General features: G+C 47.6%; 1 protein-coding gene across 4 annotated transcripts in view; it reads right to left on the reverse strand.

Annotated features, from left to right (window-relative positions):
- LOC147026269 (uncharacterized) overlaps positions 1–24,807 on the reverse strand; it is a 42,169-nt gene extending 17,362 nt beyond the window's left edge. The window contains exons 1-6 of one of the 4 annotated variants that reach the window (XR_015058267.1): positions 24,659–24,807; positions 13,445–13,531; positions 11,959–12,127; positions 7,494–11,819; positions 6,760–6,789; positions 1,712–1,803 (exon numbers count right to left, since the gene is read on the reverse strand). Coding sequence is in view for 3 of the 4 variants with exons in the window: in XM_085881522.1 (XP_085737648.1) it covers positions 1,712–1,803; positions 7,494–11,819; positions 11,959–12,127; positions 13,445–13,455 (4,598 nt within the window). In the remaining variant the exon portion in view is untranslated. The remainder of the gene's footprint in view (positions 1–1,711; positions 1,804–6,759; positions 6,790–7,493; positions 11,820–11,958; positions 12,128–13,444; positions 13,532–24,658) is intronic. The other 3 variants (XM_085881523.1, XM_085881522.1, XM_085881521.1) reach the window with 3 other exon arrangements.
- Positions 24,808–25,126: the final 319 nt, after the last annotated feature.

Consider the following 25,126-nt stretch of genomic DNA (forward strand, 5'->3'; position numbering starts at 1 on the left):
AAAAAAAAACAGGGAGTCTGGAACACTGACGCTAACAATTACCTTGACTTGTTTCGACTTATGAGTAACTTACAAGTAACGTGTGTGGAAGTGTGTCAACGATCGCGTAACGTGCCTACAACACGTTACTCATAGGTTAGAAATAAATTTCGGGTACGCTAAACATTACCTCGACGTGTTTCGACTTATGAGTAACTTACTAGTAACGTGTGTCGACGATCGCGTAACGTGCCTACAACTTATGGCCAGCATTATGCGGAACGTGTGAGTCATACGCTGGCATACGTCGAAAAATTTCAAGCATGGAAAATTTGTCTAACACCTTGGCGTACTACGACGTATGCCAGCGTACAAAGACGTATGCCAGCGTACTACGAAAAAAAGCCAGCATACTACGACGTATGCCAGCATGCTCTTGACGTGTTTGCCAGCGTTTTAGCCAAATTTTGCATACGTCAGGCTACATTTTGCTGGCTAAATCGTCAAGGTGTGACGGGGCCTTTAGAACCCTATTGTTGTGCACCCATTTGAATGGGCAGCCATTTTTCCCCAATTCATCCTTCTATATAGAGTACTACCATACTCCATGATAAGCTAGTGGGAGGAAGGAGACTTTTGGACCAGCCTGTAGGTAATTATTAATTTGTCTCACAGCACAAGTTTGTGTTGGACGGAAAGTGATGGAGGAGTCGGCAATGCTTCTTTCTCCTTGTGCCCCTGGTGGGACAGTGAGGATCCCACCCTCGAAGAATGCTGTCTCACTTAGGTTGAGTTGGGCTGTCTAAGGAACCATCGCTCTGGGCACCAGCCGGTGTCACCATCCAGTTACTTTCAATGTGCACCTCACCTTTCACCAAACCTGACGAATGCTCCATCACAAGGAACCTTGATGCAGAAGGAGGCTATTGGGCTCATCATGCCTGTGCTACCTCAACACCACATTAATTAAATATATCAACTTATCAACATATGTTCACTGAAAAGAGTGGAGATGTGGTGGGGAGAAGCCGAGTAGGGTTTTTTGTGGAGGCGATCGGGGTGCAGGTAATGAAGATATTTGTAGGGCAAGTATTTCTTCCAATTTTTTTTAGCCAATTTTTTTGTTAAAAACCAATACAAACACAAAAGAAACTAAAACGGCACTCAATAGGGCACATACCTCCACCAGGCTGAACAGTGGACATTTTGTATCCCACCGATGGGCCAAAATCGAATTGGCTTGTTCTTGTCATCTAACCAACTCAACCATCAAATTTTGGCTGAATCCGTCCATAACCTTTTGAGATATTGTGCTATTTATCCAGTTTTAAACCCTATAACTCAAAGGAGAAGAATCACTTGAAAAATTCTCAGATCCAGATTCGGATCATCACCAAAATCTAATCAATTCTTCCTTGTCATATATCCAACCTGTCCACCAAGTTGCGTCCGAATCCATCCACAACCTTTTGAAATATTGTACTATATATTGTTTTTAGCCAATCTCTCAATGGTGAAGAATAACTTTTTTACATTCTTGTATCCAGATGCAGATTCGGACCTTCACCAAAATTGAACCAATTCGTCCTGGTCACACCCGCAACCTGTCCACCAAATTTCGTATGAATTCGTCCACAACATTTTGAGATATGCTGCTCACAAACAGACAGACAAACAAACAGGGATGAAAACATAACCTCTGTCCACCTTCGGTGGCAGAGGTAATTATGACCTGGTCGTTGCCCTGTTTCCACCACTGACAGAGGTGAAGATCGGATAAACTGCCTTCGCTGTCGGAGTTCCACAATCTGTGTATCCGCTTGCCTGAGGTGACACATGCACAAACCACCATTTAAACACGTGATCCGGCACTATTCTCGCCAGAAAAGGCTCATTTTATGGTGCAGCAAAATGACAATAATGAGTTAAAATATGGCAAACTGAAACATTTTTTCCTATCAAACGCAATGTAAAATCAGCGATAAGAACAGTGGCAATGAGAGAAATGCTGCAAGCTAACTACCAGATCAAAATTAGAGGGAAAAGAAAAATAATCCAACATGGATACCTTGTGTTTACTCATAATGCAGCCTCATTACTTAAATAACTTGATCTCAATGTCGTGAAATTTTAATGACACTATAAAACCTGGGTTCTTTACAAGACATAGTTATCCAATTATAATTTTGAGAATAAGCTTATCCTTTCTGACATTTTGACAAAGGTAAAACGAATTAAGTCATCAAAATGAAGAACATCATAAACCAAATAACTATACAGTACTAAAAAAAATAGCCCCGTCGGGGACTGATGGTTATTTCCCCAAGAGGCAGGGTAAAAATGAAGGATTAGAGGGAAAGGGCCAGGCCCCCCGTTCCTGAAGTGGTATGGTCATGGGGAACAGAACTTAAGTTAACGGCATGGTTCGTAAGCTTCATGATGAGGTTTGGTCAGCATCTGGCCGTCGGTTTCGAAGAAGATTTTAAAATAAATTAAATGAATTTGAGGCGAAACGCCCCTTTTCAGACTCTTATCAGAGGTGGATCCATATGGGGTGCACAACCTCATGATATGTTACTGTCATGATGCATCATACCAAATTTGGTCTGTATCAGTCATGTAGTTTGTGAGGAAAATATGTTTTGTGAATATGAGGGATTAGGGGAGGGACCTTTCCCTCCTTTCCCTCCTTTCCCTCCTTTCCCTTTCCAGGAGAGATATGGCCATGGGGAGCACAATTTAAGGTGAAGACATGGTCACGATGCCACATGGCCAGTTTGGTCTGGATCCAGTTGTCGGTGTCTGAGAAGATTTTTCAATGAAATACCAATGTTTGTGGCAAAAACCCCCCTCAATGGGCATATCTGGATGGGGAACACAAGCCCATGAGACCTCACTGTTCTGATGCATCGTAGCAAATTTAATCCTTACCGCTCAGGTAGTTGTGAAGATGTTTTTAATGAAAATGAGGGATTTGGGGGGAGGACTGTGACCCCCTTTCCGGGGGAGATACAGCCATGAGGAGCACCACTTCAGGTTAGGGCATTGTCTCGACGCCTCGTTGCGAATGTGGTCTGGATCTGTCCGGCGGTTTCTGAGAAGATTTTTGAATAAAATACCAATATTTGGAGCAAACCCCCCCCCCCCCCTCCGGATGGGGAGCACAACCCCATGAGACCTTGCTGTCTCGATGCGTCATACCAAATTTGATCCATAATTGATCAGGTAGTTTGTGTGAAGATGTTTCAGTCAAATGTTAACAGACGGACGTACGTACGGACGGCAGGAGACAAGGACCCATTCTATGACTTTCTTTCGGAGAAATAACCTCAAAATGATAACTGTACATCATGAAAAATGCCCAAATCTGCAATAAACCTTGAAATTGAAACACAGGTATCACTTGTATGTTTGTGAGGAATTTACAAACTGTGAATGCATTTTAAGATATTCTATTTTCATCAATTTCTGTATGCATCAAGATATTTCAAGGCAAAACTAGCATCCGTTGAAGACAAAGTCTTCGATATCCCCCGACATAGTAAATGAGGATTAACAAACTTATATTCCCTAAGCGTGTGCAATATGTATGTGAAGTTTCCCCTTGATCTGTCCAGCCATTCTGGAGAAGATGATTGAATGTTTTAGGGTAAATTCAATATGGCCACCAAACCATGTGACCTATCAATTAGAAATTAACAAACTTCTGAAAGGATGTCTTGGGGTAAGTATATGTAAAATTTTGCCTCAATCTGTCCAGCCCGTTCTGGAGAAGAAGATTTTTAAAATTTATTAATTTTCAATCCAAGATGGCTGACGAACCATGTGACCTATGACATCATAAATTTACATTCTGCCTCCAATCCTCCAGTGGAATACGTGTGTGAAGTTTCGTGTTAATCGGATGAGGTGTGTTTTCTATCCAAGATGGCCGCCAAACCATGTGACTTGTGATGTCATAATTTTTACTATGTATGCAGACATGATGGAAGATGATAGTTGCAAATTTTCACTTCGTTAGGTTATGTGATTCCAGAGAAAACATTATTTAATATTTTTCTTGAATCCAACATGGCTGCCAAATCATGTAACAATTAATTAGAAAATATCAAAAAGCACCAGTTCACCACTTGCTTGATATGTGTACCAAACTTCGTAAATATATCTTGAGGGGATTTGTAGTTAAGCTCCGGAAACGAAATGTGATGGACGGACGGACGGACGGACAGACGGAGCCCATTTCTATATCCCCCGCCAACTTCATTGGTTGGTGGGGGATAATAAGTTAAAAAAAAAGTATGCCAATTTGCAGTTTTCTTGCTTGGTGACGTTATACAGGACATCCCCAATGTTGTCACTTCACGTATTAGATATTGTAGAAATGATAAGCTTTGTTAATGTCACATTATCTCCATCTCTATGTCGATGAAAGGATGGTGTGTCTCATTTCCGATCTTCTCTCTCAACTTTTGTGCAGTCACCAAACTTTATGATAGGGATAATTAACAGTCTTACAATTCTGCTTACGGCCTCCAAATTTACTTACAGCTCCGACATTTATCCTATTCGGCTCAATAACAAGTAGAGACTTTTCTCCAAACATTCGCCACCTGGGCGATGGCAAGGCATTCTTGTGGGTGGCACTTCAACACCAAACCTCATAGGATCATTGGTGTTGTTCTACGAACCTCCAGTGCGATAAGATCCCATCATCCCATCACTCATCCTTGACGGGTATATTCGCTAATTCTACATGATTTTCTTCCTCTTCGATGCACTTTGTACTACGATCTTATGATCCCAGCGCAGAAGCCTTTCTTCTCAGGTGTTCTTAATGCAGTGGGTGTGAAACAGTTCTTAAACAAACAGTTGTTAAACTGTTCAAAACATGCAAAACGTCTTCCAACAAGTTAGTTTTTCATTTTAAGGAATATATGTAACTCGCATGGACTTAAATTTGTTGAACAGTGGGTGAGGCATAACTTCCCTCTCCAAGGACACTGACAGATCATGGACAATGTTTTGCATGTGGCGCAGAATTGTGATGGTTGATGGCATCATTGAGAAAAGCTGGAGTTTTTGGTTGTTGGAGTAAAAGCTGGTGCTGGAAATTATTTGTGGATTTATTGTGCATTTTACTTTTGCATCACCCTGACAACTTGGATACCTTCTTTACATTGACTATGCCCTCGGCAACGATGCCATAGTTTGAATTACTGGACGAAACAAATACTTTGAGAAATGTGACTTTACTGTCTGGACATAAGTAATTGGATAGCTGGTATCCATGAAATTTTGCGATGTAGACGTTTCACTTAAAATGTTTGAGTGAGGTGGCAAGTTTTGGGATGAATCTCATAAGTAGAGTAGCACACAGTGGTATTTATGCCACACCAAGGTTGGGGGGGGGGGGACTGGAGTCGTAGATAATCAAAACCTAATCACCCCCCCCCCTCCAAACCACCTTTCCATCCACCAACCAAGTTCCATCCACTTTGCATTGGATCAATATCTGAAATTTTTTTCTCCATAGGGGTTGTGCCAAGGTATGTTTATGCCAAGTCTATTCAGCATTGGTTAAAAAAGAAAAGCTTGGTGTGCCAAATATGTCAATTTTGCAACTGATTATGACTGTTGACCCATGTAAATCAAAAAGAAGACACCAGAGCAATGCATGTCGACTTCACTCTGTAAAGGCTGTAGTAATGCATCATTTTCCAATGCTTGTCTGAATTGGTGTAAATGCAGAGGCATGGCATGCCAAAAACATTAATTTTGTGACTAATTTTGACCTTTGAACCCTATATTATCCCCCAAGATAACTCTAATCAGAAAAAAATTTCTCTCAGCATCCCGAAAGGAGCTGTTTGAAAGCACTTTGTGCCAAATTAAATTTTTCACTGACATAAATACAAGAGTGAGTAATTTTTAGCATTTCCACTTTGACCCATCATCAGAATGGGGGCCTGAATCAAAAAAAAAAATTGATAACAGCAGTCTGGGTGTATTGGACCAAGTTACTATCGTGCCAAATTTGGAGAGGATTGATTCAGAAATGAAGGAACTGCGTACAATTGTAATTGCTGAAAGAAAAGAAAGAAAGAAAAAAAAGAACAAAGAATACAAGTTCTCTGAGGACACAGCCCCCAACCACACCTCAAAATGGGACATGTATATTTTACATTTTAATTACTAAGTAACTCAATAAAATTATAATTAACTCAAGGTGGTATGTTGGTGCAGTAATATAGGTCGTGGAAATGGTAAAGTGTACATTTAAAAATAATGGTTCCCCAACAAACACAAACCTGTACTTTTGTCTCCCATAAAAAAAAATTAACAATTGCCTAAAGGGAGGGGGAGACAATCATAAACACCAAAATATTACCTAATACAGGGTGTCACAAATTACCACTCCTAATTCAAGCAATAAGAACAAACAATCGGATTCCAGACCATTGCAAGGACTTGTTTTGTGCGATGAATTGTGCGTGGTGTTTGCGTGCTGGTGTGTTATGCAATTAATAGCAGTCATAATTAATATGTTCCAACATATAATTAAGAGACGGACTGACATTTTAATTGTATGTATTTAATATTAGACGTATTCACGTTTCAATGCTACACAATTAATAGATGTACTCCTGTTCCAACGGTACGTAATTGATTGAAGTACTCACATTCCAATGGGATGTCATTAAAAGACGTACTTATGTTTCAATAGTACGTAATTTATAGATGGACTCACATTCCAATGGTATGTAATTAAGACATACTCACGTTTCAAACGTTTCAATACTCACTCAAGTTCTGTACGGACACACACACACACACAAACAGACAAACAAACAAAGGGACCCAAATGCAATACCCTTTCCTCTGGCGAGGGGAATAAAAAGGAATAATGAAATGGGATACAATGGAGCGGTTTGCTGCATGCGAAAGGTTATTTCTCAAAGTTTTATTTCCTTCATTTCCTTTTCCAGGTGTCTCCTGGGACACCTGACATCACATTTACTGCAAATGGCATCCCCAAAAGAAAAAGCGCAGTCTGTTACCTGGTTTTAAGGGACCAAATCAGCTGCACTGGTTCAACAAAATTTCAGGATGACCTATTATATGGAAGGCAGCTACCACCGAGGAAAACCATTTGTGCGACACAAAAAGGTTATGGAGATAGGTAGCATCGTGCAGAGGAAGGGGGTAGGTCGGCCAAGCGCAAGTGGTGAGGACGTTGAACACGCTCGTGAAAGGTCAGCGCACAATCCCCATACGTCCATTCAGATTTGGATTCAGATCTTGAAAAATGTTGACCGTAAAACGTTGAAAAATGTTCTTTCACATGCTGCAAGCCATATTGTTGTTTCCCATTTCATTATTTTATTGTTATTGTTATTATTATTATTATTATTATTATTATTATTATTATTAAGGTTTGCATTTGGAACAGCAATTTGTTGACCACCCTGTACATTTGGATCGAGAAGAGGATGAAGAACAAATTTATCTCATACCTTTCCAGCCGTTTGAACTTGTTCCCTTATATCTTCTTCTCCTTGACCTGCTGCCCTGGTCGCATTATGCTTCATGTCAGATGGAGCACATGGTTGAGGAGTTTGCATACTCTCCACTTCCACAGCTACTTCTTCCCAGTCATCAAACAAACTTTGTACACTGAAACTCAATCCTGGTCGTTTCCCCAACTGAGCTTTCATATCTACATTATTGGCCTTAAACTCATTGCTGACTGGCACAGGCATCAGAGCAGCTTGTGAGGTAGCTTTATCTACTGTGAGGCAGGCAGTTGGAACCTTTTGTGAAAGAATAGGTAAGCAAGAGTGAACAGATTGTTTAGGACTGTAATTGTTGGTTCTACTCTTACTTGGTCGACTACTTGGCTTGATCATTTTGGGGCTGAAGAAGGCCGCACCGACGTATATCCTCGGCTTAACTCTCGATGTCGTATCCTGGTCCTGCTTTGAAGTCAGGCGAACCCCAATTTCAGCAACCGTTTTAACACCGAGTTCATCCTGGTGTGAAATTTCATTTTCAATATTTTTCATTCCTTCTCGAGAAACCTCCTCTCTCATACTTCCTGGACTTGCACCTTCCGTTTTCCTTTTATTAAAAACCCTTTGTTCATCCTCACCTTCCTGCTCTACTTCCTGGAACTGTTTTCGCAGTTCAGACAGTGACACCATCTTTGACACCTTCTGATATTGTCCTTCATTGTTGTTGGTTCCTTCTTGTTTACAGTCAGGCTTTGATTTCCATAAGACTCGATTCTTAGTATTATCTTTGTGCATTACACACTTCTTAGCACGATCCTTCTGCTGCTCCGCGGCGACCTTCTGTGACACTCGCATCTGCGCGGAGACCGTCTGTGACACTCGCCTCTGCGCGGAGACCTTCTGTGACAATCGCCTCTGCGCGGAGACCTTCTGTGACAATCGCCTCTGCGCGGAGACCTTCTGTGACAATCGCCTCTGCGCGGAGACCTTCTGCGATACCCGCCTCTGCGTGGAAACCGTCTGCGATGCGCGCTTCACCGTGGCGACCTTCTGTGACGCCCGCCTCTGCGCGGACACCTTCTGCGATGCCCGCCTCTGCGCGGAGACCTTCTGCGATGCCCGCCTCTGCGCGGAGACCTTCTGCGATGCGCGCTTCACCGTGGCGACTTTCTGCGACAAGCGCTTCACCGCGGCGACCTTCTCTGCCGCCCGCCTCTGCGCGGAGACCTTCTGCGATGCCCGCCTCTGCGCAGAGACCTTCTGCGATGCCCGCCTCTGCGCGGAGACCTTCTGCGATGCGCGCTTCACCGTGGCGACCTTCTGCGACAAGCGCTTCACCGCGGCGACCTTCTCTGCCGCCCGCCTCTGCGCGGAGACCTTCTGTGATGCCCGCTTCTGCGCGGAGACCTTCTGCGATGCCCGCCTCTGCGCGGAGACCTTCAGCGATGCGCGCTTCACCGTGGCGACCTTCTGCGACAAGCGCTTCACCGCGGCGACCTTCTGTGCCGCCCGCCTCTGCGCGGCGACCTTCTGTGCCGCCCGCCTCTGCGCGGAGACCTTCTGCGATGCCCGCCTCTGCGCGGAGACCTTCTGCGATGCCCGCCTCTGCGCGGAGACCTTCTGCGATGCCCGCCTCTGCGCGGAGACCTTCTGCGATGCCCGCCTCTGCGCGGAGACCTTCTGCGATGCCCGCCTCTGCGCGGAGACCTTCTGCGATGCCCGCCTCTGCGCGGAGACCTTCTGCGATGCCCGCCTCTGCGCGGAGACCTTCTGCGATGCCCGCCTCTGCGCGGAGACCTTCTGCGATGCCCGCCTCTGCGCGGAGACCTTCTGCGATGCCCGCCTCTGCGCGGAGACCTTCTGCGATGCCCGCCTCTGCGCGGAGACCTTCTGCGATGCCCGCCTCTGCGCGGAGACCTTCTGCGATGCCCGCCTCTGCGCGGACACCTTCTGCGATGCCCGCCTCTGCGCGGACACCTTCTGCGATGCCCGCCTCTGCGCGGAGACCTTCTGCGATGCCCGCCTCTGCGCGGAGACCTTCTGCGATGCCCGCCTCTGCGCGGAGACCTTCTGTGATGCCCGCCTCTGCGCGGAGACCTTCTGTGATGCGCGCTTCACCACGGCGACCTTCTGCGAAGCCCGCTTCATCGCAGCGACCTTCTGCAATGCCCGCTTCACCGTGGTGACCTTCTGTGACCCCTGCTTCATCGCGGTGGTGATCTGCGATGCAAACTTTCTGGCGGCGACCTTCTGAGAAGCGTGCTTCCTCGCGTTGACCTTCTGCGGCGCACGCTTCCTAGTGTCGACCTTCTGCGGTGTGCGCTTCCTGTCGTTGACCTTTTGCGCTGTGCGCTTCCTGGAATCGACCTTCTGTGACACCCGCTTCCTGGCGTCGACCTTCTGTGACGCCTGCTTCCTGGCATCGACCTTCTGCGGTGCCCGCTTCCTGGCGTCGAACTTCTGTGGTGGTCGCTTCTTGGTGTCGACCTTCTGCGATGCCCGCTTACTGCCGTTGACCATCTGTGATGCCCGCTTCTTGGCGTCGACCATCTGTGACGCCCGCTTCTTGGTGTCGACCTTCTGCGAGGCCCGCTTCTTGGCGTCGACCTTCTGCGAGGCCCGCTTCTTGGCGTCGACCTTCTGCGAGGCCTGCTTCTTGGCGTCGACCATCTGCGACGCCCGCTTCTTGGCGTCGACCTTCTGTGACGCTCTCTTCTTGGCGTCGATCTTCTGCAATGCCCGCTTCTTGACGTCGACCTTCTGCGACGCCCGCTTCTTGACGTCGACCTTCTGCGACACCCGCTTCTTGGCGTAGACCTTCTGCGACGCCCACTTCTTGGCATCAACCTTCTGCGATGCCCGCTTCTTGGTGTCGACCTTGTGTGATGCACGCTGCTTGGCATTGACCTTCTGCGATTCCTGCTGCTTGGCGTCGACCTTTTGTGGTGCCCGCATCTTGGTATCGATCTTCTGTGACACCCACATCTTGGCATCGACTTTCTGCAACACCCGCGTCTTGGTGTTGGCCTTCCGCGACGCTGACGTCTTGGCACTTTGTTTTTGTAAAATCGGTTTAGATTTCAATGTCGATGGTGAAAGCTTTTCAGTGTTCGAAAAGGTGGTCTTCTTCAGTCCTCTCTCAGCAAGCCTGCGGATGCCATCCCCTATAGCACACCGGTCCAATGGAGTTATGTAGTTTCTTCCAGGACCATCATTAGAACCATAAAACAACTTCGGCGTGAGAGACACTTTATACGGAGATCTGTTGAGAGAGGTACCTGTTTCTTTTGCTTCCCGCCTTTTTAGAGACCATTCTTCAATCAAATATGAAATCTGAGATTGTGACTCAGAGCTACTTGCATCGCTTTTATTTTTAAAGGGCACAGTTTCTCGTTTATTCTGGACGATATTGTGCAGGCTGCCAGATGAACTCCTTCCTAAATCTGCAGATGTTTTTCGTCGACTACGTCTCACGTTCACAAGGGTCTCTTTCTTTTTCACTTGGGACTTGACACCACCCTTAACTGCAGCACTTATATTTTCACTGTTAGCCATTTTCAGCATTGATGAGCAGCCACCATCTTTAGATCCTGCTATACCTCTTGTCTGTATCAAAGACACGTCCACCTTTTCATCACATTGTAAGTCCAACATTGCCACCTGCTTCCCCAAAGACCGATTGGACCGTCGATTCAAAGAAAAAGGTACACTCTGTGGGCAGAAATTGACATCCCTGCCCTCCTGGGAGGATGTGCATTTAAAGCATTTATGGTTCACTGCTACATTTCGCTTACGTGCAATGTCATCAAACAGATTACTACTTGTATGTCCAATGCACCTGCTGAGGACCTTCCGAGACAATCTTTGGGACAATCTGGGAGTTTCACACTGTGATATCCTCTCAGATGATTCGACAGGCGATATCTTTGGGGGCAATGAATTATTGGCTAGCTCACGAACGGCACACCTTGTTTCTCTCTGTGAGCCACGAACTAACTCAAGGTGGCATGAAGTAGAAATTAAAGTTTGAGGGATGTTTCGAGCTGTTGAGCGAGTTGCAGAAATTTTGCAAGAGGAGGAGGTAGTAATGGAGCCATTTGAGAGTCCAACACCAACCCTTGTTCTATTATCAGTATGTGGCTCAGTTGACGTCCTTTGTGGGGTTGAGTGAAGAGCATTTTTCCCCAAATCTTCTTCCCTGGTTGTAAAGTGCAAAGACTTGCATGACGAGTCCTTTTGCCTTTTCACAACAGGTGATTTAACAAGTGGACGCCTCTTTGATTCATCTCTTCGTGCAATTCTCTGTGATGTACGGCGTGTTGAGGAAGCCTTAAAAAAATTGACAAAAGGCCAAAATGAATGCATAAAAATTCAGAATGCTCCATTTCAAAAATGCAGGATAAATAACTGCATTGATACAGTCTAAGAAAAACGAATAAGCAGCAACATTTTGAATGTGTGCATCTACCACGATTTCCGCTGACGTATGTTTAGTAAGAGTCCAATGCCGCAGAGATGACTGTCTGAAAGAGACAGTTGGAGTCTGGCGTTCAGCCTGGACCTCATCAGCAATCTGTCGCCGCTTGGTTGGTGATACTGGGATACCCGTCCTTGTCTTTTTTCCCACAGGTGGTGACCTGAAAAAAAAACAAAAAAAGTGAGAAAATTATTCAGCCACATCGACTGGCTATGAAAAACACACCCAGAAGTATTGACAGGAAATTTAACCCAAAACTTCAAATTGGTTAAATCACTTAAAAAAAAATAAAAAAAATAAATAAAAAAAATTTAAAAAAATCGCCATATCAAATAACATCCACTAAAATTTGCCTTTCAGACTGACACATTATGGTTATCTTAACCACACGCAATATCAATAATTTTAATTTTCGAGAAAGTTTTGTGTATCGACTACGACATATTTTGGCATTCCAAATTCCAGAGTAAGCATCTCAAATGGAGAATATTATGCAGAACAATCTTAAATAAAACAAAAGACAGCTAATGTGCAATTTTCATGGGTTGATCGCGATCGCCCGTTCGCAAGGTGTTGCAATACAAAATGCCACACTTTATAGTTTGCGTAGAGGTTGGACATTCTGCATTATTGCATGTAGGAAAGGACACTTGAGATGGCGGTGCACTTTTACATACGATTACAAGAACATCAAGAGACAATAGACAAATCAGCATTGTCATATGGCATTTGAACTTGAGATTTCAGCATCATGAGTGATGCACTTTATTATTTTACACTTGCACAGGAGATAAGTAGGACTGGTCATCATTCAGAATGACCAAATGCAACGAGGGACGTGAACAAGAATCACATGTAGAGCAGAGTAGGTGGAGAAAGCAGAATATCCCAAACCTGAAGGTTGATAATGATACAGCAGTATTTTTTAATGACAATACAACAGTACCCTGGCAGTTTATCTTTTCTTGATCCCCACGACCAAAAAAAATTAAAGGTTCTGTCACCAGTCAGAAAGCTTATGGCATCAGCGTTTTGACACCTTACCGGTTTAATTCATCTGGAAGAGAATCCATGATGGCACTTTGGCAAAATTCCAAATTCCTTCTCTAACCTACAGAGGGGCAATACATCAAAGCTGCACCCCCAGCAAATGATGCAACCAGCAGCCATGTGCTACATACGAAAGAAGAAGAAGTAGAAGAATGAGGCAGAGTTTCACCGAGGTATCTAGATTACAGTAAATCTTAGAATGAACAATTTATACTAAAGTCTGTGTGCAGACACACAGACAGACACAGACAGGCACACAATGCAATAACCTCTTGCGTCCCTTCCGGAACAGACGAAGCTGACAAAGAAAAGTGAGCTCCCAGTGTGTAAGCCAAAGATAGGCTGCATGAATTCAAGAACTCTCCCACACAAATGCACAAATAGCAATTGTAATCAATTTAATCATAATATTTCAAATGAGACTCACCTTGTGCTCATGTTTCTCAAAGATACCTTGCCAAAGAAAAGGTCAGATCACTGTGTCACGAATCACAAATCCTTGAGAACACGAATCCTTTCGAACAAAAAAAACAATACAATACATGTAGAACATGCTGAGTAAACATTGTCATTGTGTGAAGTTACTACAAAAACAGTGAGCAGCAGACCTTGTTTTATACATCTTTAGCTCGTCGATGTTGGAGTATACAAGCTCTTAAATCCATAACGATGGCCGTCAGGGCAGTAGGTCCATTAACAAATTTCGCTTATTTTCCATTCTCCTCCTCGGTGGCTCAACGGATATTTTTGAAACTCAGCATGATGATCATGATGTCGATGCACAATAACGAATGGAACCCTTTTTTCAATTCAAATTCAGGTGATAAGATTAACTCTAAAAAGGTATAATCAACTCTGTATAGGCCTCAGGTTCTTCAGGCCTTTGGTGTCAGCTTTTCAGCCAGTGCAATCAGAATTATCCGAGCTATATTATGGATGCACATAAGCAGTATAGTACACACGTCTTTCCTTTATGTACGTAACCCGGGTTTGGATATTTTCATTTTCAGGAACAATAGAGACAGTGGTATTTTGCGTTGACACCATGCAACGAAAGGGATGTGTCGGAAGTACGTGTTACACGCTTGGAACAAGATCGCCTGGAGGACGGGTACTCTGCTCGTGATAATTTTCCATCGAATTAAAATTAAAAACAACTTCATCACCTAATACACCCTGACTACGACCATCTCCATCGGGAGACGAGTGTCTGTCCCACTTGGGACTGACTATTCATTGTAAATATTCGGTCAAGTGGTTTTTTTTTCAGCCATAATGATTTTCTTTTTTTTAACCTTAAAAATATTCTTCTCTGAAATGGCTGAACAGATGGAGGGGAAACTTCACACAAATGTTCCCCAAGCCTTGGGGATAGCAGGGTATTCTCAAATAACACTGGGCTGCATTTGAAATATTTTTTTCAGAGGTCGAGGTTTTCTCAACGGTTCTTATATGTTTTTTTGCATGCTGAATTCAGAAATGTATCTAATTTCGCTCAATCAGGTCAAGTTTTTATGCGATCTCAATTTTAAGGAGAAAAAAAAAATCAAAATTTTTGTTTTTTTTAAATTAGCATTTTTTAAATTCAAAATCAGACTTGCAATTGACAGAAAATGTACAAACTATACATATCATGACACACAAGTACACTTAATGTGGAAGAAAGTGCCTTCTCAATTACTTTCATTTCTATTTCAGAAAAAATATAGATAAATCGTTGTTTCTGGCAACACCCAACTTCAGTCGCTCCAGCAGTCGCTGTTTTCCTTCGTCTTTTTAATGTTCGGTACTTGTGCGTCATTTTATATATAGTTTGTGCATTTTCTGTCAATGTGTCTGATTTTGAATTTAATAAAACAAAAATTTTGATTATTTTTTTTTTCCTTTTTTTTTTTCTGCACATACACATTTTTTTCCTTTTCAAAAACTTGACCTGATTGAGCGAAATGAGATACATTTCTAAATTCAGCATGCAAAAAAACATAAGAACCGTTGAAAAAACCTAGACCTCTGAAATGACGCAGACCAGTGAATTGATGAATTCACTTCCAAGGAACTTCAGAATAGCAAGAGACCATTCGACCCATCAAGCCTGCACACTGGTTGCCAAACTATGACAGTCATTATTTTTTTTGTAAGGGTCAAAGCTCAGTGAAGGCTAGAACACTGAACGGAACAGGACAAAAGGAACAGTGAGGAGGGGGGTGATATCAACAGTGGAGTTGAAGGACAAAATAGAGGGAAACTTGGACAAACAATGGGCTGTAGAGGAATAGAGTGGACAGGCTGGCTCCAGAAGGAAACTTCTTCCACCCATCTCCTCCATCTCCCTCTCCCCTTCCCACCACCTCCCTCTATAATCTATATGCCTGTCATATCCTTTTGAGCAGGTGCTCTCCCTCTTAACAAATCAAGTCATCAAATCCATTGGTAATTAAATTTAAGATCATTTTGGACCTCTTTGAAGTTTATTATTCGACGTTATTTTTAGTCGCAATGCTTAAATGGAGGTTTTTCTTTGATTAAATGATCACCTTGCATTGCAACCTTTGTTCATAGACAATCAGTACAGGCTACTGTTATTAACAACACTGACATGGTTTATTCGACTGTGTGGTAATCCTTATACTCCGTCACGGAGCGTCGGTGTTGGGTGTTGCCGAAGCAGGTTCCTGAGCAAGCGTTGCACTGCTTGGTCTGCCATTGCCTTGGCAGCGGTAATTTGTAATCTGTAATTTGTTCATGGTGCCCGGTGAAAGCCTGCTCATTCTTAGAGAACATTGTACTTTACGGTACTTCTACATATCGACGTTCCCCTGTGCCAGTGCGCATGCGCAGCCTGAGCCGGAGCCAGGGATGTTGTGGGTGTTTCAACCTGTTCAATACTTGTTTGATTATTGTCGTTCCACGCTAATAAAGTGGTCGAACAAATTGAACTCTGTTCTTATTTATAATCAAACAACTTGATGCAGTCGAGTAAAGATCGTCGGTGCTGAGGAGGACACGACTGGGTGAAAACGGACCACGAGAACGTCGACAGTGAGTTTGGATTTCTCGGGTACTGTACCCAATCTTAGCCCCCAGGACACTGTACACACGTGTGCATCACCGAAAATAGAACGTTTACTCCAGAATAACTGTTCCTATGGCGCCGGTGGAAGCAGAGTGCCCGATCGAGGGTTGTGACTATATGGCTACACACGCAGAGGCGGCAGTGGTGGCGGCCATGTTGAGTATACACGCCACTGTGCACGTCGCCGCCCCCAGGGCGGCGAGCTCGAATGCCAAGATGGAGAAACTCAAGCGTCCCTCCATAGCACTGGCCGGAACGGGCGAGGCCTGGTCGTACTTCATAACCCGCTGGGGCGAATACAAAACAGGTACTAAGCTTGTCGGACCCGACATAGTCGCGCAGCTACTGGAGTGCTGTGAGGAGGAGCTGAGAAAGGACCTCACTCGCGCGGCGGGTAGGAGCCTCGTGGGCAGCGATGAAGAAGACGTCCTCGCCGCCATGAAGGCGCTCGCCGTCCGGACGGAGAACACGATGGTAGCTCGAGTGGCCCTATCTAACATGCGACAGGGACACGAGGAGCCCGTCCGGTCGTTCCACGCCCGCATCAAGGGGCAGGCGGACACGTGCAAGTATGAAATGAAGTGCACCAAGGCGGGGTGCGATCAGGTCAACGACTTCACGGAAGAGATATTGCGCAACGTGGTTGCCCGTGGCATCGCGGACCAAGCAATACAACTTGACCTACTCGGTGAGAAGAACCAGGACATGCCATTAAAGGACATGATAGAGTATACCGAGGCCAAAGAGTCTGGAAAACGCTCGGCATCGCGCCTGCTTGACACTCAGAGCACGGACGCGATCAGTAGTTCGTATCGGCGGGGAAGGCAACAGGACGTCCGCGCCAGAGTGGGAGCCAGGCCGGAAAAACCGAAGGCCAAGCCCGAAGGAGTATGCTTCTACTGCGGCGAGGTGGGCCACGGCAAAACGCCTCAATGGCGCGCCAGACGCGCCGAGTGCCCCGGATACGGTAAAAAGTGCCGGAAGTGTGACCGCCAGAATCACCTCGACAAGGCGTGCCTGGGCGGCCGATCGGCAAGACCGACGATCTAAGGAGACCGACGGGATGTACGACGAGCAGACGGCAGCCTTCGTCGAGCTATGCATGGTCAGCATGGCCAGCACAGAGGACGAAATGCGCGCGCTTCCCCTCGCTCACCACCTGTACGATGATATGTGCGATAAGTGGATGAAACGCATATCCGACCCGCAGCCATATGTCAACCTCACTCTCACCAACAAGCGCGAGGATTACAAAGCGCTGGGTTTTAACCTCCTGAAACACACCCGCGTGGTAACCCTACCCGCTATGGCAGACACGGGGTGCCAGAGCTGCCTGATCGGCATTAAAGTCGTCCAACAAATGGGCCTGAGTACTGAGGACCTCATACCTGTATCCATGACCATGAAGGCCGCAAACAACAAAGGAATTCGTATCCTCGGAGCCGTGGTAGTCAGATTCGCCGGTAACAGTGACGACGCTCGGAGGTTGGAGACGCGCCAAATCGCGTACGTGACGGACTCTTCAGACCGCATATTCCTCTCCCGTGCGGCCTGCATGGGCCTGGGAATGATCTCGGACAGATTCCCGACACTCGGAGAGGTGAATCTGACGACCTCGGAATTGTGCGACTGCCCGAGACACGCGGAGTCGCCGACCAAGCCGACCGCACTCCCCATGCCAGTGACCGAGGCCAACAGAGAGGCACTACAGTCACATTTACTCAGGATGTATGCTCAGAGCACATTCAACACGTGCCCACACCAGCCACTACCGAGAATGACCGGCCCGCCACGACGTCTTATGCTCAGTGAGAACGCGACACCGGTTGCCCATCACACTCCCATCTCTGTGGCCATACATTGGCAAGATGAGGTAAAAGCAAGATGAGGTAATGTCAGATCGTGGTTCGGGCTTGTCAACCAAGTGGCATACGCCTTTAGTATGGCCGAACGAATGCAGCCATTCCGGAAGCTCCTGAAAAGTGGAGAACGCTTCCAGTGGTCCATGGAGTTAGAGGACATATTCCGCGAATCGAAAGATGTGATCGTACAAGAAATCGAACACGGTGTCCGCATATTTGACAAAACTAAGCCAACATGCATCGCCACGGACTGGTCGAAGGAGGGAATCGGATTCTGGTTGCTTCAAAAGCACTGCCGATGCGTGCCAGTTAGACCATTCTGCTGCACTGATGGATGGAAAATAACCCTGGTTGGCAGCAGATTTACACACGCGGCAGAATCCAGATACGCGCCCATAGAGGGCGAGGCTCTCGCAGTCGCGGACGCCTTGGACAAGGCGCACTACTTCGTACTGGGCTGCGAGAACCTGATCGTTGCGGTAGACCACAAACCACTGCTGAAACTCCTTTCGGACAGAGCACTTGACAACATACCCAACCCCCGCCTCAGGAACCTCAAGGAGAAGACCCTGTGTTATCGCTTCCGCATCATACATATCCCGGGCATGAAGAACAAGGCGGCAGATGCCATGTCGCGCAGGCCGGTCGGCACCACGCGACCTCCACTCATGAACCTTCCAGATGACAATGCCACAATAGCGACCCACCTCCAACCAAGCACGCACACCGACGTCCTGTCCCTCCTACGCCAAACTGAGCGGAGTATGACGACGACGTCGAGGAGGACAACCTGGCATGGTGCGCCGCGGGCCTCGAATCATTACGATCAGTAACATGGGATCGCGTCAGGGAAGCCACCAGCAGCGATGGCGATATGCACATATTGGAGGGAATGACAATGAACGGCATCCCCGACTCAAAAATCGAGATGCCAGAGACAATTCGCGACTATCACCAGTACCGCGAGCACATTACATCGACAGATGGAGTGATCCTATACAAGGACCGAGTCGTCATACCACCCTCACTCCGCGGCGATGTGCTGAGCGACCTACACGCTGCCCACCAGGGCGTATCAATGATGACCGCCCGCGCAGAATCCTCTGTATTCTGGCCAGGCATGTCGGCCGACATCAGCGCCACTCGGAAAAACTGCGAACACTGCCACCGGATGGCACCATCACAGCCTGGAGCGCCACCAACTCCACCTATTCCGGTCGTTTACCCCTTTCAGGCAGTGTGCTCGGACTTCTTTGTACACAGGGGTGCACACTACCTTGTGACGGTGGACAGATACTCGAACTGGCCGATCATCGCCGCCGGACTCATAAACCACTTACGTCGCGCCTTCGTGACGTACGGGACACCAGAAGAGCTTGCGTCGGATGGGGGACCGGAGTTCACCTCCACCGAGACCAGGTCATTCCTGCACAGATGGGGCGTACACCACCGCTTGTCATCGGTGGCCTTCCCTCACAGCAACTGTCGCGCGGAGATTGGAGTTAAGACAATGAAACGACTTATCACGGACAACACCAGCCCGCAGGGAGAACTTGACACTGACGCTGTGCAGAGAGCGATACTACAATATCGTAACATGCCTGACCCTGACACGAAGATCTCCCCGGCAATGTGTGTCTTCGGCCGCCCGATACGCGATTTCATCCCAATTATCCCCGGGAAGTACAGACCGCACGACACTTGGCATGAGACCCTGAAAGCGAGGGAGGAGGCCCTCCGCAAACGTCATATCCGCACAGCCGACACCTGGGCAGAATACACCAAACGCCTTCCGCTACTTGCTGTAGGGGACCTAGTCCGCGTACAGAACCAGACAGGATTCCACCCCAAAAAATGGGACAAGACAGGCAGTATCGTGGAGGTACGCCAACACGACCAATACGTGATCAAGATCGACGGCTCGGGCAGAGTCACTTCGGAACAGGAAATTCCTGCGCAAGTTTAGCCCAGTTCGCAATGACCAGCTGCCACCCCGGTCTATCTATGATGATCTAGCAACCCGCATCACTGTACCTGCACCCGTTGTAACACCGCAACTGCCTGACCTCGACAGCGAACCCGTGACATCTGCGACGCCAACGGGGCCCACGCCGGCACTGACGTCAGTATGCACACCCCGGCGCAAGACGACACCCGTTTCAGACACGCCAGCAGCACCAGGACGAGGCACACCGAGGCGCGCGATCCTTCAGACGCGACCATCGGCCCCTGAAACCCCGAGAGCCCCATCCCCACTGGGGCCCGATGTGACACCACCAGCACCAGCAATAGGTCAACGCCGATCCACCAGAGCGACCAGCGTGCCTGCCTGGCACAAGGACTACTCCATGGAATAGTCACACGATGGGCGATATAAACTTTTGTTCATTCATTAAACTTAATATTTTCTCAGCCTTTATCTATTAACATAATAAAGACTCGGAGGGAGATAGAGAACATTGTACTTTACGGTACTTCTACATATCGACGGTCCCCTGTGCCAGTGCACATGCGCAGCCTGAGCCGGAGCCAGGGATGTTGTGGGCGTTTCAACCTGTTCAATACTTGTTTGATTATTGTCGTTCCACGCTAATAAAGTGGTCGAACAAATTGAACTCTGTTCTTATTTAATTCTTCGTGAAGGACGCTGTGGTGACCTGCTGTGCAAGAACGAGCATGCGCAACCTTTCCCTCGCCCGACATCACGTGACTACCATAGCCAGTTCTGATTGGTTACACGACCTGGACTGGTTGACAAATGGGTAGAGTCCTTTTTCGAGGGTTAACTGTTGAGCTTTGTGGTTGTACACAAAGTGTGGTGTAGCCTGCGGGCATGCAGGGCGGGGCATGATGATGATGCATGATGGGCATGATGATGGGAGGAGGGGTCGGCGTGGTCATCGGGTCTGCAAGGGATATAAGGTGTGCGCGCCGCCTGAGGCGTTGTTGTAATGCTGGAGTCGCCCGGCTCGTGAGTGTGCTGAATGCGGAATAAAGGAGAGCCGCGGGCAAAGTACGCCCGCGCTCGCGCTTGTGAAACACAGCCCGGCTCGACTGTCCTCCCGCTCGTGTCTGCCTGCTAAGCATCTTCTATCAGTACATCACAGTTGGCTGACGAGGATCTTCGGATCGGCGTGTGCAGGGCGGCAAATGACCCGTGCGGTTCCAAGCTACGGAGCCAAGGGTCTCGCCAGCACGAGCATGGCAGAGGGTCGGTGCACGGCAAACGAACGCGTGCCCGCCTTCGTCGGAATCGACTTCGGCCATGTCGAGTGGGCAACGGCCACGCTCGGTGTTCGTTTTATTGAGGCACGTCAGATCGGGGGAATGATTTCTGCAGAGCCACGGCTGAAGAACGAGGACACGTGGTTCGGCTCGAACGCGGCGTGGGACGTCGCGCGAGCTCTGAAGAATGTCCGGGGTCTCGATGGTCGGGGCACAGCAGATGGTCCGGAGTTAGACCTGCTTCCAATTGATCCGGAGATGACAAGATCAGTGGCAGGGGAGGTTGAAGTGATCGGGGCACTGATCGGGTGTCGAATTGAGTCCACTCGTGCTGCCCGCGCATCGCGCACGTACACCGGCGAAGCGGTTGCGCCGCTTGCAGCGCCCGACGTCTCGGTGCTTTACCGGGGGCGAAGCGCCCTACTCACGGTGTTTGGGGTGCGAGGGGAGGGGCCCGTCCTTTTGGGACTGGCCGGCGCACCTCGGGCTGGATCTCCAGTTCGTACCTCCAGGTGTGCCGATGCTCTCTTCGATGCTTTCGTCGGGTACCGAGGGCGAGGTTCTGGCGGCGGGAGCCGCGTCGATGTGACGGGAGCGGCCGTTCGTTGCTGCCTGCAATGGCGGTGTGCGGTTCGGGAGCAGCAGGGGCCGTGCCAGCTCTCGCGATGGGCTCTCGCGCGTCGGGGGCGTGCATGATGCGAGGTGCGGTGTTGTTCGAGCAGCTTCAACAGGCTGCGGTGAGCCCGTGGCGTTAAAGGAAGTCGCGAGTCACGACATCGAGTCAACAATCAAGAATCGGACTCGTGATGAGGGTTATGGGTTGCTGTTCATTGCATATTTGTTTTTCCTTGCTCTAGTGATGCAGTTTAACGTTGTTGAAATAAATGCCAGCAGTTCCTGTGTGAGAGTGGGTTTGGCGGAGATCAATCAATGGGATTTGTATTATGATCAATGTGATGTGGTGGCTTTGGGAGCGGTGGTGGCGAATAAAAAGGTTGGGTTGGCCTTCCGTTGTCCCGGGCCGCGGGTAGTTGTTTTGTCATGTGCTGGGATTTTATCAAAAGTACGCGCTGTACGGAAAAATGAGTTTGCAATGATTCGAATGATGTTCGTAGTGATTTATAACGAGCCTATGATTGAAGTGTGGTTTAAATGGAATTGCTACCGTCTAACTACTGTGTGGGTCTCGGAGATCGACTCGGAGCCAAGACTGGTGCGCTGGTCGGCGTAAACCCCCACCTCTGGTTGCGGGCACAGCTCTCTGTGTTCGCTCAAGGCCGTTTAGATGGGCGTTGGCGTCTCAACTGATTGTGGTGCGTGGGTTGTTTTGGAACATTGAGTGCGTTCAGCCAGCGGCGCTGTTCAGCGCCCCCAGCCAAGGTCGATCGAGGCTGGCGCTGGCGCCACGGCTTCCAGACAGTGGGCTTCCGACCTCGGCATGTTTATCTACGTCGGGTCTGCCTGGGGGGAGTGGGCCGGAGGCGTTTGATGGTGCCGGGGAGGTTTGCTCGGGAGATCGCCACGGCCTCGCCGAGAGCCATGTCAGCATGAGCCGCCTGGGGGCGTTTCCGCTGTGTAGGGCTGCTGTGCTTTTCGCCCTGCTGCTTCATATCGGTAACGCGGCCAGAGTTTCGGAGGTGCTGTGTCTTCGGATTCTGGCCGTGGCAGCTCCATTAGCTCGCTTTCACGCATTATATGATGTGATGTGCTGTTATACTTCGCTGTTTTCATTTTTTGTGCCTTGTCGACTATTATACCGAAGTCCTTCGTGTTGTTTATGCTTATTATGGTGGTGATCATTTAATAATCATAGTTTTAGGAGGGAGGAGTGTGGTGTAGCCTGCGGGCATGCAGGGCGGGGCATGATGATGATGCATGATGGGCATGATGATGGGAGGAGGGGTCGGCGTGGTCATCGGGTCTGCAAGGGATATAAGGTGTGCGCGCCGCCTGAGGCGTTGTAGTAATGCTGGAGTCGGCCGGCTCGTGAGTGTGCTGAATGCGGAATAAAGGAGAGCCGCGGGCAAAGTACGCCCGCGCTCGCGCTTGTGAAACACAGCCCGGCTCGACTGTCCTCCCGCTCGTGTCTGCCTGCTAAGCATCTTCTATCAGTACATCACAGTGTTTGAGTCAGCAGGTTTTCTTTTTGTCACCTCTTAACTATTTAACAGGATTCGTTGTTTTCATGAAGCAATTAATGCGGGAACTTCATCCTCTTGGTTTTTACATTCGGTTTTGATTTAACCGAACGAACATTTCCGCCTCGTTCTGGTTCTCGTAAACTCGGCCCAGCCGGCGACCTTTCTCCCATCGAGAATATTCGATAAGTAACCGCGATTCCGATTTATTTATTTATTGACGACTTTCCATCACCTGACATTTGTACAACGAGTTCGTCATTGGGCATCGACACGTACAAGGATCACTTTGGATATCCGATGGATCGGCTCCCATCGACCATCTTGCTGGTGATCGTCGGCCATCTGCACTTCCTAGCCGTGGGTGAGTTGTTTTGTCACAGCGTACAGAGCACAACGATCCACACAAACCAGATTTCCACAACACCGTGAGGTCTTCTTCAACGTGAACCTCCTCATGTCGGTAGGCAGACAAGACGCCATCGGAGGGACGGCACACAAATTGACGATTCACCCACAATGTGAAGCCAGCTGGCTCGGGATTCGAACCCAGGCAAGACAGCTTCGAGGCTCGTGTGCGTACCTCGATGGCTACCTGTCAGTCCAGGTGTTAATCAACAAACTGCGAGTCCACGTTGTATTTACACGGTTCAAGCGTATGTCCTTTGGTAATCGGACATTCCTTCTGGTTGAATGTTGAGCTTTGCCTTTGCCGCCTGAAACGGGAGACAGCCGAACGCACGGACAGACACTGCAGTTTGCATTATGTAAGAGATGACGGACCCTAAGTCATCATGATCATGATCATGATCATGATGAAGCTCATGATGATGATTATGTTCATGATCATGATGATGATTATGTTGATGATGATGTTCATGATCATGATGATGTTCATGATCATGATGATGATTTTCATGATGATGATGTTCGCGATGTTCATGATAATGTTCATGATTATGATGATGATGATTCCCTCAAAGTGTTATCTTGCGTTCTCAAGTGCCGGTTCGTGTGTGCGATGCAGCGGTGTGCCATACATAGCAGTTTTGCGGCCGAACAGATCATTATGTTCACCAGTTCAGGCCGTACCGCATCGATAATATCCATTAATATTCCACTCGCCGAGTAAATAATCGCGCGTTCAAACTTTTCATTACTACATGCATTACATCAATAGCAAGGAAAACCGCTTTGTAATCTTCGCTGAGTACTGTACTGTAATCTCTATGTACAAGTTTTGTTTTCCCATCAAAAGTCGATATACTCTCCTCCAAATCGTAGGGGGAGACACGTCCACCCCCTTCCCCGATCCCCCCACCGATGAACGCCCAAGCAATTACCATAAGCTCGTTCTTCTTTTCTCTGTCATGCGTTCATCGTGCTCTCACCAATTTGCGGATTGACTCTTAAACCCAAGCCGAGACTCGACAATCGATACCAACCGCACACGGCGTCGAGCAATCACTTCCGGGATCAATCCTTGAACACTTCCAGGATCAATCCTCGAACACTTCCTCGTTTCCGTTCTTTGATTAGAAATTATTATTATTATTTTTTTCCCCCAAATCCTTGACGTTTTAATTAGTATTGCGACTTGCGCTAATATTACGTAGCAACAAATAACACTTTTCACAAATCGAAAAACAAATCTTGGACGTACGTGGAAAGTTGAACACCAGCACGAACTACACTGACATGGTGGTCCTCGGAGATGTCAAACAATTTTGGAAGAGGAGTTCATGAGTTACATTGATCACTTTGAAGCAGGAGTCCATTTGGCTCATTATGCAATGCGCTACATCAACAAA

Source organism: Eptatretus burgeri, chromosome 5 (assembly GCF_056783735.1).
Source record: "Eptatretus burgeri isolate ZD-2024b chromosome 5, Ebu_testis_v1, whole genome shotgun sequence".
NCBI classification, from domain to species: domain Eukaryota; kingdom Metazoa; phylum Chordata; class Myxini; order Myxiniformes; family Myxinidae; genus Eptatretus; species Eptatretus burgeri.